The 14,927-nt window shown below is 52.1% G+C and overlaps 1 protein-coding gene across 6 annotated transcripts in view; it reads right to left on the bottom strand.

Annotated features, from left to right (window-relative positions):
• Window positions 1–14,927, bottom strand: part of LOC122541220 (collagen alpha-1(V) chain-like) — a 386,777-nt gene that overhangs the window by 230,104 nt on the left and 141,746 nt on the right. For 3 of the 6 annotated variants that reach the window (XM_087979516.1, XM_087979517.1, XM_087979519.1), the window contains one exon: window positions 11,443–11,637. The exons of the other annotated variants lie outside the window; for them this stretch is intronic. In XM_087979516.1, the coding sequence (XP_087835642.1) occupies window positions 11,443–11,637 (195 nt within the window). The remainder of the gene's footprint in view (window positions 1–11,442; window positions 11,638–14,927) is intronic. 6 annotated transcript variants of the gene reach the window in all.

Raw genomic sequence — 14,927 nt, forward strand, 5'->3', positions numbered from 1 at the left:
GGAGACATCGTGCGCTGAGACCAAGAAACAGCGTGCACTGAGACCAGGAGACAGCGTGCACTGAGACTACAAGACAGCGTGCACTGAGACCAGGAGACAGCGTGCACTGAGACCAGGAGAAAGCGTACACTGAGACCAGGATACAGCGTACACTGAGACCAGGAAACAGCATACACTGAGACCAGGAGACAGCGTGCACTGAGACCAAGAGACAGCGTGCACTGAGACTAGGAGACAGCGTGCACTGAGACGAGGAGACAGCGTGCACTGACACTCGGAGACAATATGCACTGAGACCAGGAGACAATATGCACTGAGACTAGGAGACAGCGTGCACTGAGACCAGGAGACAATATGCACTGAGACCAGGAGACAGCGTGCACTGAGACTAGGAGACAGCGTGCACTGAGACGAGGAGACAGCGTGCACTGACACTCGGAGACAATATGCACTGAGACCAGGAGACAATATGCATTGAGCCCAGGATACAATGTCCACTGATACCAGGAAATAGCATGCAGTGAGACCAAGAAACAGCGTGCACTGAGACCAGGAGACAATATGCACTAAGACCAAGAGACAGCGAGTACTGAGACCAGGAGACAATATGCACTGAGACTACAAGACAGCGTGCACTGAGACCAGGAGACAGCGTGCACTGAGACCAGGAGACAATATGCACTGAGACCAAGAGACAATTTGCACTGAGACCAGGAGACAGCGTGCACTGAGACCAGGAGACAACATGCACTGAGACCAGGAGACAGCGTGCAGTGAGACTAGGAGACAGCGTGCACTGAGACCAAGAGACAATATGCACTGAGACCAGGAGACAGTGTGCATTGAGACCAGGAGACAGCGTGCACTGAGACCAGGAGACAATATGCACTGAGACCAGGAGACAGCGTGCATTGAGACCAGGAGACAGCGTACACTGAGACCAGGAGACAACGTGCACTGAGACCAGGAGACAGCGTGCACTGAGACCAAGAGACAATATGCACTGAGACTAGGGGACAGCGTGCACTGAGACCAGGAGACAGCGTGCACTGACACCAGGAGACAATATGCACTGAGACCAGTAGACAGCGTGCACTGAGACCAGGAGACAGCGTGCACTGACACCAGGAGACAATATGCACTGAGACCAGGAGAAAGCGTACACTGAGACCAGGAGACAGTGTACACTGAGACCAGGAGACAGCGTGCACTGAGACCAAGAGACAGCCAGCACTGAGACCAGGAGACAGCGTGCACTGAGACCAGGAGACAGCGTGCTCTGAGACCAGGAGACAATATGCACTGAGACCAGGAGACAGCGTGCACTGAGACCAGGAGACAGCGTGCATTGAGACCAGGAGACAGCGTACACTGAGACCAGGAGACAACGTGCACTGAGACCAGGAGACAGCGTGCACTGAGACCAGGAGACAGCGTGCACTGAGACCAGGAGACAGCGTGCACTGAGACCAGGAGACAGCGTGCACTGAGACCAGGAGACAATATGCACTGAGACTAGGAGACAGCGTGCAGTGACACCAGGAGACAATATGCACTGAGACCAGGAGAAAGCGTGCACTGAGACCAAGAGACAATATGCACTGAGACTAGGAGACAGCGTGCACTGAGACCAGGAGACAGCGTGCACTGAGACCAGGAGACAGCGTGCACTGAGACCAGGAGACAATATGCACTGAGACCAGGAGACAGCGTGCACTGAGACTAAGAGACAGCGTGCACTGAGACCAAGAGACAGCGTGCACTGAGACCAAGAGACAATATGCACTGAGACTAGGGGACAGCGTGCACTGAGACCAGGAGACAGCGTGCACTGACACCAGGAGACAATATGCACTGAGACCAGTAGACAGCGTGCACTGACACCAGGAGACAATATGCACTGAGACCAGGAGAAAGCGTACACTGAGACCAGGAGACAGTGTACACTGAGACCAGGAGACAGCGTGCACTGAGACCAAGAGACAGCCAGCACTGAGACCAGGAGACAAAATGCACTGAGACTAGGAGACAGCATGCACTGAGACCAGGAGACAGCGTGCACTGAGACCAGGAGACAGCATGCATTGAGACCAGGAGACAATATGCACTGAGACCAGGAGAAAACGTACACTAAGACCAGGAGACAATATGCACTGAGACCAGGATTCAGCGTACACTAAGACCAGGAGATAGCATGCACTGAGACCAAGAGACAGCATGCGCTGAGACCAGGAGACAATATGCACTGAGACCAGGAGACAATATGCACTGCGTGCACGGAGACCAGGTGACAGCGTGCACTGAGATCAGGAGACAATATGCACTGAGACCAGGAGACAATATGCACTGCGTGCACGGAGACCAGGAGACAGCGTGCACTGAGATCAGGAGACAATATGCACTGAGACCAGGAGACAGCGTGCACTGAGACCAGGAGACAGCGTGCACTGAGACCAGGAGACAGCGTGCACTGAGACCAGGAGACAGCGTGCACTGAGACAAGGAGACAGCGTGCACTGAGACCAGGAGACAATATGCACTGAGACCAGGAGACAGCGTGCACTGTGACCAGGAGACAGAGTGCACTGAGACGAGGAGACAATATCCAGTGAGACCAGGAGACAGCGTGCACTGAGACCAGGAGACAGCGTGCGCTGAGACCAGGAGACAGTGTGCACTGAGACCAGGAGACAATATGCACTGAGACAGAGACAATATGCACTGAGACTAGGAGACAGCGTGCACTGAGACCAGGAAACAGCGTACACTGAGACCAGGAAACAATACAACACTGAGACCAGGAGACAGCGTGCACTCAGACCCGGTGACAATATACACTGAGACCAGCAGACAATGTGCACTGAGACCAGGAGACAGCTGGCACTGAGACCAGGAGACAACGTGCATTGAGACCAGGTGACAGCGTGCACTGAGACTAGGAGACAGCGTACACTGAGATAGGAGACAATATGCACTGAGACCAGGAGACAATATGCACTGAGACCAGGAGACAGCATGCACTAAGACCAGGAGACATTATGCACTGAGACCAGGAGACAGCGTGCAGTGAGACCAGGTGACAGCGTACACTGAGACCAGGAGACAGCGTACACTGAGACCAGGAGACAATGTGCACTGAGACCAGGAGACAGCAGGCACTGAGACCAGGAGACAGCGTGCACTGAGACCAGGAGACTGCGTACACTGAGACCAGGAGATAGCGTGCACTGAGACCAGGAGACAGCGTGCACTGAGACCAGGTGACAGCGTACACTGAGACCAGGAGACAATATGCACTGAGACCCGGAGGCAGCGTGCACTGAGACCAGGAGACAGCGTGCACTGAGACCAGGAGACAATATGCACTGAGACCAGGAGACAATATGCACTGAGACCAGGAGACAGCGTTCACTGAGACCAGGAGACAGCGCACACTGAGACCAGGAGACAATATGCACTGAGACCCGGAGGCAGCGTGCACTGAGACCAGGAGACAGCGTGCACTGAGACCAGGAGACAGTATGCACTGAGACCAGGAGACAATATGCACTGAGACCAGGAGACAGCGTGCACTGAGACCAGGAGACAATATGCACTGAGACCAGGAGAAAACGTACACTAAGACCAGGAGACAATATGCACTGAGACCAGGATTCAGCGTACACTAAGACCAGGAGATAGCATGCACTGAGACCAAGAGACAGCATGCGCTGAGACCAGGAGACAATATGCACTGAGACCAGGAGACAATATGCACTGCGTGCACGGAGACCAGGAGACAGCGTGCACTGAGATCAGGAGACAATATGCACTGAGACCAGGAGACAATATGCACTGCGTGCACGGAGACCAGGAGACAGCGTGCACTGAGACCAGGAGACAATATGCACTGAGACCAGGAGACAATATGCACTGCGTGCACGGAGACCAGGTGACAGCGTGCACTGAGATCAGGAGACAATATGCACTGAGACCAGGAGACAATATGCACTGCGTGCACGGAGACCAGGAGACAGCGTGCACTGAGACCAGGAGACAATATGCACTGAGACCAGGAGACAGCGTGCACTGAGACCAGGAGACAGCGTGCACTGAGACCAGGAGACAATATGCACTTAGACCAGGAGACAGCGTGCACTGAGACAAGGAGACAGCGTGCACTGAGACCAGGAGACAGCGTGCACTGAGACCAGGAGACAGCGTGCACTGAGACCAGGAGACAATATGCACTTAGACCAGGAGACAGCGTGCACTGAGACAAGGAGACAGCGTGCACTGAGACCAGGAGACAATATGCACTGAGACCAGGAGACAGCGTGCACTGTGACCAGGAGACAGAGTGCACTGAGACGAGGAGACAATATCCAGTGAGACCAGGAGACAGCGTGCACTGAGACCAGGAGACAGCGTGCGCTGAGACCAGGAGACAATATGCACTGAGACAGAGACAATATGCACTGAGACTAGGAGACAGCGTGCACTGAGACCAGGAAACAGCGTACACTGAGACCAGGAAACAATACAACACTGAGACCAGGAGACAGCGTGCACTCAGACCCGGTGACAATATACACTGAGACCAGCAGACAATGTGCACTGAGACCAGGAGACAGCTGGCACTGAGACCAGGAGACAACGTGCATTGAGACCAGGTGACAGCGTGCACTGAGACTAGGAGACAGCGTACACTGAGATAGGAGACAATATGCACTGAGACCAGGAGACAATATGCACTGAGACCAGGAGACAGCATGCACTAAGACCAGGAGACATTATGCACTGAGACCAGGAGACAGCGTGCAGTGAGACCAGGTGACAGCGTACACTGAGACCAGGAGACAGCGTACACTGAGACCAGGAGACAATGTGCACTGAGACCAGGAGACAGCAGGCACTGAGACCAGGAGACAGCGTGCACTGAGACCAGGAGACTGCGTACACTGAGACCAGGAGATAGCGTGCACTGAGACCAGGAGACAGCGTGCACTGAGACCAGGTGACAGCGTACACTGAGACCAGGAGACAATATGCACTGAGACCCGGAGGCAGCGTGCACTGAGACCAGGAGACAGCGTTCACTGAGACCAGGAGACAGCGCACACTGAGACCAGGAGACAATATGCACTGAGACCCGGAGGCAGCGTGCACTGAGACCAGGAGACAGCGTGCACTGAGACCAGGAGACAGTATGCACTGAGACCAGGAGACAATATGCACTGAGACCAGGAGACAGCGTGCACTGAGACCAGGAGACAGCGTGCACTGAGACCAGGAGACAGCGTGCACTGAGACCAGGAGACAGCGTGCACTGAGACCAGGAGACAATATGCACTGAGACCAGGAGACAGCGTGCACTGAGACCAGGAGACAGCGTGCACTGAGACCAGGAGACAGCGTGCACTGAGACCAGGAGACAGCGTGCACTGAGACCAGGAGACAATATGCACTGAGACCAGGAGACAAAGTACATGGAGACCAGGAGACAGCGTGCACTGAGACCCGGAGACAATATGCACTGAGACCAGGAGACAATATGCACTGAGACCAGGAGACAATATGCACTGAGACCAGGAGACAGCGTGCACTGAGACCAGGAGACAATATGCACTGAGACCAGGAGACAGCCTGCACTGAGACCAGGAGACAGCCTGCACGGATTACAGGAGACAGTGTGCACTGAGACCAGGAGACAAAGTACATGGAGACCAGGAGACAGCGTGCACTGAGACCCGGAGACAATATGCACTGAGACCAGGAGACAGCCTGCACTGAGACCAGGAGACAGCCTGCACTGACAACAGGAGACAGTGTGCACTGAGACCAGGAGACAATATGCACTTAGACCAGGAGACAGCGTGCACTGAGACTAGGAGACAGCGTGCACTGTGACCAGGAGACAGAGTGCACTGAGACGAGGAGACAATATCCACTGAGACCAGGAGACAGCGTGCACTGAGACCAGGAGACAATATGCACTGAGACCAGGAGACAGCGTGCACTGAGACCAGGAGACAATATGCACTGAGACCAGGAGACAGCGTGCACTGTGACCAGGAGACAGAGTGCACTGAGACGAGGAGACAATATCCACTGAGACCAGGAGACAGCGTGCACTGAGACCAGGAGACAGCGTGCGCTGAGACCAGGAGACAGTGTGCACTGAGACCAGGAGACAATATGCACTGAGACCAGGAGACAGCGTGCACTGAGACCAGGAGACAATATGCACTGAGACAGAGACAATATGCACTGAGACTAGGAGACAGCGTGCACTGAGACCAGGAAACAGCGTGCACTGAGACCAGGAGATAATATGCACTGAGACCAGGAGACAATATGCACTGTGACCAGGAGACAGCGTGCACTGAGACCAGGAAACAATACAACACTGAGACCAGGAGACAGCGTGCACTCAGACCCGGTGACAATATACACTGAGACCAGCAGACAATGTGCACTGAGACCAGGAGACAGCTGGCACTGAGACCAGGAGACAACGTACACTGAGACCAGGAGACAACGTACACTGAGACCAGGAGACAGCGTGCACTAAGACCAAGAGACAGCGTGCATTGAGACCAGGTGACAGCGTGCACTGAGACTAGGAGACAGCGTACACTGAGACAGGAGACAATATGCACTGAGACCAGGAGACAATATGCACTGAGACCAGGAGACAGCATGCACTAAGACCAGGAGACATTATGCACTGAGACCAGGAGACAGCGTGCACTGAGACCAGGAGACAATATGCACTGAGACCAGGAGACAACGTGCACTGAGACCAGGAGACAGCGTACACTGAGACCAGGAGACAATGTGCACTGAGACCAGGAGACAGCATGCATTGAGACCAGGAGACAGAAGGCACTGAGACCAGGTGACAGCGTGCACTGAGACCAGGAGACTGCGTACACTGAGACCAGGAGAGAGCGTGCACTGAGACCAGGAGACAGCGTGCACTGAGACCAGGTGACAGCATGCACTGAGACCAGGAGACAATATGCACTGAGACCAGGAGACAATATGCACTGAGACCAGGAGACAATATGCACTGAGACCAGGCGACAGCGTTCACTGAGCCCAGGAGACAGCGCACACTGAGACCAGGAGACAATATGCACTGAGACCCGGAGGCAGCGTGCACTGAGACCAGGAGACAGCGTGCACTAAGACCAGGAGACAATATGCACTGAGACCCGGAGGCAGCGTGACTGAGACCAGGAGACAGCGTGCACTGAGACCAGGAGACAGTATGCACTGAGACCAGGAGACAATATGCACTGAGACCAGGAGACAGCGTGCACTGAGACCAGGAGACAGCGTGCACTGAGACCAGGAGACAGCGTGCACTGAGACCAGGAGACAGCGTGCACTGAGACCAGGAGACAGTATGCACTGAGACCAGGAGACAATATGCCCTGAGACCAGGAGACAGCGTGCACTGAGACCAGGAGACAGCGTGCACTGAGACCAGGAGACAGCGTGCACTGAGACCAGGAGACAATATGCACTGAGACCAGGAGACAGCGTGCACTGAGACCAGGAGACAGCGTGCACTGAGACCAGGAGACAGCGTACACTGACACCAGGAGACAATATGCACTGAGACCAGGAGACAAAGTACATGGAGACCAGGAGACAGCGTGCACTGAGACCCGGAGACAATATGCACTGAGACCAGGAGACAGCGTGCACTGATACCAGGAGACAGTGTGCACTGACACCAGGAGACAATATGCACTGAGACCAGGAGACAGCGTACACTGAGACCAGGAGACAATATGTACTGAGACCAGGAGACAATATGCACTGAGACCAGGAGACAGCGTGCACTGATACCAGGAGACAGTGTGCACTGAGACCCGAAGACAATATGCACTGAGACCAGGAGACAGCCTGCACTGAGACCAGGAGACAGCGTACACTGAGACCAGGAGACAGCGTACACTGAGACCAGGAGACAGCGTGCACTGAGACCAGGAGATAGCGTACACTGAGACCAGGAGACAATATGCACTGAGACCTGGAGACAAAATGCACTGAGACCAGGAGACAGCCTGCACTGAGACCAGGAGACAGCGTGCACTGAGACAGAAGACAATATGCACTGAGACCAGGAGATAGCTTACACTGAGACCAGGAGACAGCCTGCACTGAGACCAGGAGTCAGCATGCACTGTGGCCAGGAGACAATATGCACTGAGACCTGGAGACAATATGCACTGAAACCAGGAGAAAATGTGCACTGAGACAGGAGACAATATGCACTGAGACCTGGAGACAATATGCACTGAGACCAGGAGACAATATGCACTGAGACCAGGAGACAGCGTGCACTGAGACCAGGAGACAATATGCACTGAGACCAGGAGATAGCTTACACTGAGACCAGGAGACAGCTTGCACTGAGACCAGGAGACAGCGTGCACTGAAACCAGGAGAAAATGTGCACTGAGACCCGGAGACAATATGCCCTGAGATCAGGAGACAATATGCACTGAGACCAGGAGACAGCGTGCACTGAGACCAGGAGACAATATGCACTGAGACCAGGAGACAGCGTGCACTGAGACCAGGAGACAATATGCACTGAGACCAGGAGACAGCGTGCACTGAGACCAGGAGACAGCGGACACTGAGACCAGGAGAGAATATGCTTTGAGACCAGGAGAAAATATGCACTGACACCAGGAGACAGATTGCACTGAGACTAGGGGACAGCATGCACTGAGACCAGGAGACAATATGCACTGAGACCAGGAGACAATATGCACTGAGACCAGGAGACAGCGTACACTGAGACCAGGAGACAATATGCACTGAGACAGGAGACAGCGTGCACTGAGACCTGGAGACAATATACACTGAGACCAGGAGACAGCCTGCAAACTGAGACCAGGAGACAGCGTGCACTGAGACAATAGACAATATGCACTGAGACCAGGAGATAGCTTACACTGAGACCAGGAGACAGCCTGCACTGAGACCAGGAGACAGCGAGCACTGAGACCAGGAGACAATATGCACTGAGACCTGGAGACAATATGCACTGAAACCAGGAGAAAATGTGCACTGAGACAGGAGACAATATGCACTGAGACCTGGAGACAATATGCACTGAGACCAGGAGACAATATGCACTGAGACCAGGAGACAGCGTGCACTGAGACAGGAGACAATGTACACTGAGACCAGGTGATAGCTTACACTGAGTCCAGGAGACAGCCTGCACTGAGACCAGGAGACAGCGTGCACTGAGACCTGGAGACAATATGCACTGAAACCAGGAGAAAATGTGCACTGAGACCCGGAGACAATATGCCCTGAGATCAGGAGACAGCGTGCACTGAGACCAGGAGACAGCGTACACTGAGATCAGGAGACAGCGTGCACTGAGACCAGGAGACAGCGTACACTGAGACCAGGAGACAGCATGCACTGAGACAAGAGACAATATGCACTGAGACCAGGAGACAGCGGGCACTGAGACCAGGAGACAGAGTGCACTGAGACAAGAGACAATATGCACTGAGACCAGGAGACAATGTCCACTGAGACCAGGAAATAGCGTGCACTGTGACCAGGAGACAGCGTGTACTGAGACCAGGAGACAGCGTGCACTGAGACCAGGTGACAGCATGCACTGAGACCAGGAGACAATATGCACTGAGACCAGGAGACAGCGTACACTGAGACCAGGAGACAATATGCACTGAGACCAGGACACAATATGCACTGAGACCAGGAGACAGCGTGCACTGAGACCAGGAGACAACTTACACTGAGACCAGGAGACAACTTACACTGAGACCAGGAGACAGTGTACACTGAGACCAGGAGACAGCGTGCACTGAGACCAGGAGACAGCGTACACTGAGACCAGGTGACAACATGCACTGAGACTAGGCGACAGCGTGCACTGAGACCAGGAGACAGCGTGCACTGAGACCAGGTGACAGCATACACTGAGACCAGGAGACAACGTACACTGAGACCAGGAGACAATATGCACTGAGACCAGGAGACAGCATGCATTGAGACCAGGAGTCAGCATGCACTGAAACCAGGAGACAGTGTGCACTGAGACCAGGAGACTGCATACACTGAGACCAGGAGACTGCGTACACTGAGACCAGGAGACAACGTACACTGAGTCAGGAGTCAATGTGCACTGAGACCAGGCGACAGCGTGCACTGAGACCAGGAGATAGCGTGCACTGAGACCAGGAGACAGCGTGCACTGAGACCAGGAGACAGCGTGCACTGAGACCAGGAGACAACGTACACTGAGACCAGGAGACAACGTACACTGAGACCAGGAGACAACGTACACTGAGTCAGGAGTCAATGTGCACTGAGACCAGGCGACAGCGTGCACTGAGACCAGGAGATAGCGTGCACTGAGACCAGGAGATAGCGTGCACTGAGACCAGGAGACAGCATGCACTGAGACCAGGAGACAATATGCACTGAGACCAGGAGACAGCGTACACTGAGACCAGGAGACAATATGCACTGAGACCAGGAGACAGCGTGCACTGAGACCAGGGGACAATATACACTGAGACCAGGAGACAACGTGCACTGAGACCAGGAGACAACGTGCACTGAGACCAGGAGACAACGTGCACTGAGACCAGGAGACAGCGTACACTGAGACCAGGAGACAATATGCACTGAGACCAGGAGACAACGTGCACTGAGACCAGGAGACAATATGCACTAAGACCAGGACACAGCGTGCACTGAGACCAGGAGACAATATGCATTGAGACCAGGAGACAGCGTGCACTGAGACCAGGAGACAATATGTACTGAGACCAGGAGACAGCGTGCACTGAGACCAGGACACAGCGTACACTGAGACCAGGAGACAAAATGCATTGAGACCAGGAGACAGCGTGCACTGAGACCAGGAGACAACATGTACTGAGACCAGGAGACAGCGTGCACTAAGACAGGAGACAACGTACACTGAGTCAGGAGTCAATATGCACTGAGACCAGGCGACAGCGTGCACTGAGACCAGTAGTCATTATGCACTGAGACCAGGAGACAGCGTGCACTGAGACCAGGAGACAGCGTGCACTGAGACAGGAAACAACGTTCACTGAGACAGGAGACAACGTACACTGAGACAGGGGACAATATGCACTTAGACCGGGAGACAGTGTGCACTGAGACAGGAAACAACGTACACTGAGACAGGAGACAGCGTGCACTGAGACAGGAGACAGCGTGCACTGAGAACAAGGACAACATGGACAGAGAACTGGAGATGACGTACACAGAGACCAGGAGACAATATATAGAGAGATTGGTACGCAACAGCAACCTCTGGAGGATGACAGCATTGGAGTGAACATGGCAAATGATGGACAGTCATCCGGTAAAAAACAGAAGTGAAGGAACTGTGTTCAAGTTCCTCTGGCCACTTACTCCTTCTGTGTATACCTCGCTCTCAACAGGCAGTCCCGGACCAATCTCCGTGGGCAAGGGCTCCTCGTAGTAATCTTTGTAAACGTAGTCATAATCGTAGCCCGGATCACCGGGACCAAGATCTTCCCCAGTGAAATACTCCTTATACACCACATCGCCTGTAACCGGGTGCACGGTGGTAGCTGCCTGCTCCAGCTGCCCAGGAGCAGTGAAAGAGAAGCAAGAGCTGCATTAGGTTAGCAAAGCAATCTATGCCCTGTCTCATGCAATTACCACTGAGATGATCATAGCTTCGTATCTCCTGGCAGAACCCAGAACCAAGCTGAGGCTGGTCATCTCCAGGTTGTCAACATGCTCCAAATATTGCCTCAGCCCAAAGAAATAATTGGCTATGATCATGCTCACAAATTGAAGCAGCCTGACTGATGGTGTGGTTCCTGGCACAAAGAACTCAGGTCAAGGGTTCATCCATCTCAGACAGAGATGAGGAGGATTGTTTTACACAGAAATGAGGAGGGAAATGAATCTTTGGACTACTCAATCCCAAAGTGCATCCAAAAGAAAATCAGGAAGGGGGAGCTAAGTGACATGGTATTGGCTTGGAGGGTGTGAGAGTTAATGGCAGAAGTCATCATCTTCGTTTTTGTTCATCTTTCATAGGACTTGAGTATTACAGAATATGTGTGTGTGTGTGCGCGCGCGCATGGGGTTCTCTCAGCAATTCCACATGCATTTATATCTAAGCTTCCCCCTGTCCTTGTGTGTGAGTAGGTCAGTAGGTTTGACTGTGTTACCCCCTCATCATTCTGGGCTGGTCCACCGTCTCCAGCCTGGGCCGTCTTTCAGTACCCCACTGCAATACCCCCAACCCACAATCCTTGTTGGTGCTTGGCCCCAGCTAATATCTTCCATTGGGCACAAGTGCACACAGGTCAATCCAACTCCATGTAGTTTGTTTCACCAAAGCCCAACAGCACAGCTCCTTTCACTAAGACGTGGAACACCCCACCACCTTCTGGACTAGACTGGCACCTCTACCAACAGCAACCATGCCAGTGGTTCTTTCAGTACTTATACATTTGGTATTCAAGAACACTGCCCGCCCAAAGCTGCAGACCCGATTCAATCTTCTCCAATCTTTATTAATGCAAGCTGATGTTGGTCAGGGGACAGATGGGTCAAATGCCCTTGATCTTCCGACTCAAGGAGTGACAAGGCCAGATGAGAGTGGACTGAGTGATGGTTCGGGGTTCAAGTATGTGGCTGCTTGGAGTGTCACCCCAGTAGAATTGGCGTCACTCTGGATCACCCAGGATCGGAGGGTAGGATGTTAAGTGACTGCCCTCTTTGACACCAGGGTGTGTATTTTGGGTTTAAATCAACAGATCAAAAGCAGACCATTTAGCCTGAACTGCTGGTGTCTGCCATGCTCCACCCATGAGTTGATCCAGCGTTCTCCCATTGCAATATACCTCTTGGAATCTTGCCTTCCATTCTCTGTGGTCACACTTTACACATTCTTCCCTATCCTTTGGCTCAATTCCAAACTCCCTGTGGAATTTACGGCCAGGTTCTGTTCTCCTGCCTAAACAGAAAGAGCCTTTCCACGTCTAGCCTATCAAACCCCTTCAGAATTCTAACTCAGCCAGTTGGCCATCCATCACATCTTTCCTGGCTTAAAGAAGCCCCAGGATTTTGTTTTCCGGCTTTCCCCAGTTCAGGTATGGTCCCTTTCAAAACTTTTCTTTGTGCTGTTCTGCTGTGCCTGGAGATTCTCTTTCCAGCATGGAGAATAGAACTGCACGCAGTGCTGCAGTTATGGCTTCACAGGTTTTGGTCGGGGAGGGAGTTGGATTTGAGCAGTCTGCCCCAGGAAAATTTCACATCTCTGCCCGTGACCCCATTGCGATGTTTCCTATGGGGCTGCTCTAATCAGGTTGAAGGAAACAAAATTAGTAATATGCAGACAAAGGTGACCAGTGCCACTCAGGGCACTGCCAAGATGGATAGTTTGTGCTGGACTGCCTTTCCAGTGACCACTCCAATGTGACTCATTGGTAACTTTGCCCTCTGGCCAATTGGCTCCACTCGTCAACCACACGGGCATCCTCAGGGAGTCATCACATCCCAGCAAACATCCCATAGAAGTGACACTGTTGGTAGCAAGTATCGCCAGACTGTTCAGTACAGGGCCTCTCACAGTGTCGGAGAATCAGCAGAAAACAGCTTGGGTGATGGGTCATACCCAGCACCTCCCATCCTGTTAGATCCAGCGAAGGTGGCAATCCATTGTAAGGAACACTCTAATCACTATCAATTGATTTAGACCACCAGCTCCCATGCTGTGGGGCTTCGGGAAAGGAAATACCATACTCCCACCCTTCCCCCATGGCCATTTATGTGATTGCTAATCAAGTCACTGGCTAGAGTCACTGAAGAGGCAGACACACGCACACACAGACACTCACACAAAATGTACCATGGACAACTCATGAATACGCCTGTGTCCATTTACAGCTGATGTCTCTGACACTCCATGTAGAGAAATAACAGTGACTTATATAGAGACTTATATAGTGACTTATAAAAAGCCAAATGGCTTTTTGAAAGGGTTCCACCGAGATTGCTTTTCAACGTTGTTCTTGCTTGAATCCAACATCATGGACAGTGATCAGAACATTCATCCTCTCTTTTATCACAAAGTGCTCTCACCACTGGGATCATTGGTAAGTCACAGAGCGCACAGGAGCACCACTGGTCAATATTAATTGATATCTAGCCCTACACTGGACCTGACCTTACAGAGTTTCATGGGGTGGTGTCGAGAGAGCTTTACTTTCTGTTTACTTTTAGTTTAAAAAAGCAGAGGGAGCTTTATTTTCACTTTAAAAGAATAGAAGAAGCTTTCCTCTGTATTGAACCTTGTGCTGTCCCTGTCCTGTTAGTTTGATGGGGACAGTACAGAGAAAGGTTTACTTCCACTTTGAAAGTGTAGGGAAAGCTTTTCTCTGTATTAAAACTGTGATGTCCTGTCCTGTTTACCAGTGAGTGTCAAGGGAACTTTACTTTCAGTTTAATGGAATCGAGGGAGCTTTACTTCCCATTTACTTTTAGTTTAAAAAAAGCAGAGAAAGTTTTTCTCGGTGTTCAGCCCTGTCCTGTACCTGTAGTGGGTGTATTTGATGGAGACAGGGTAGAGGAAGTTTTATTTTCAATTTAAAAGAGGAGAGAGAGCTTTACTTTCAATGTAAAAGAGTAAAGCTTGCTTAATTTTCAATCTGAAAGATAGAGGTAGCTTTGCACTGGATCTAACCCTCTACCTGTCCTCAGAGTGTTTCATGGGAACAGTAATAGGGAAACTTTGCTCTCCTTTTAAAATAATAGAGGTAGCTTTCAGTTTTAAAAGGTAGAAAATGTGGAGAAAGAGTTTCCTTTCAGTTTAAAGAAGCAACAGAAGCTTTACTTTCAGTTTAAAAGAGTAGAGG

The sequence above is a fragment of the Chiloscyllium plagiosum genome, unplaced genomic scaffold (genome assembly GCF_037043375.1).
Source record: "Chiloscyllium plagiosum isolate Xiang-an unplaced genomic scaffold, Cpla_swu_hap1 HiC_scaffold_35, whole genome shotgun sequence".
NCBI classification, from domain to species: domain Eukaryota; kingdom Metazoa; phylum Chordata; class Chondrichthyes; order Orectolobiformes; family Hemiscylliidae; genus Chiloscyllium; species Chiloscyllium plagiosum.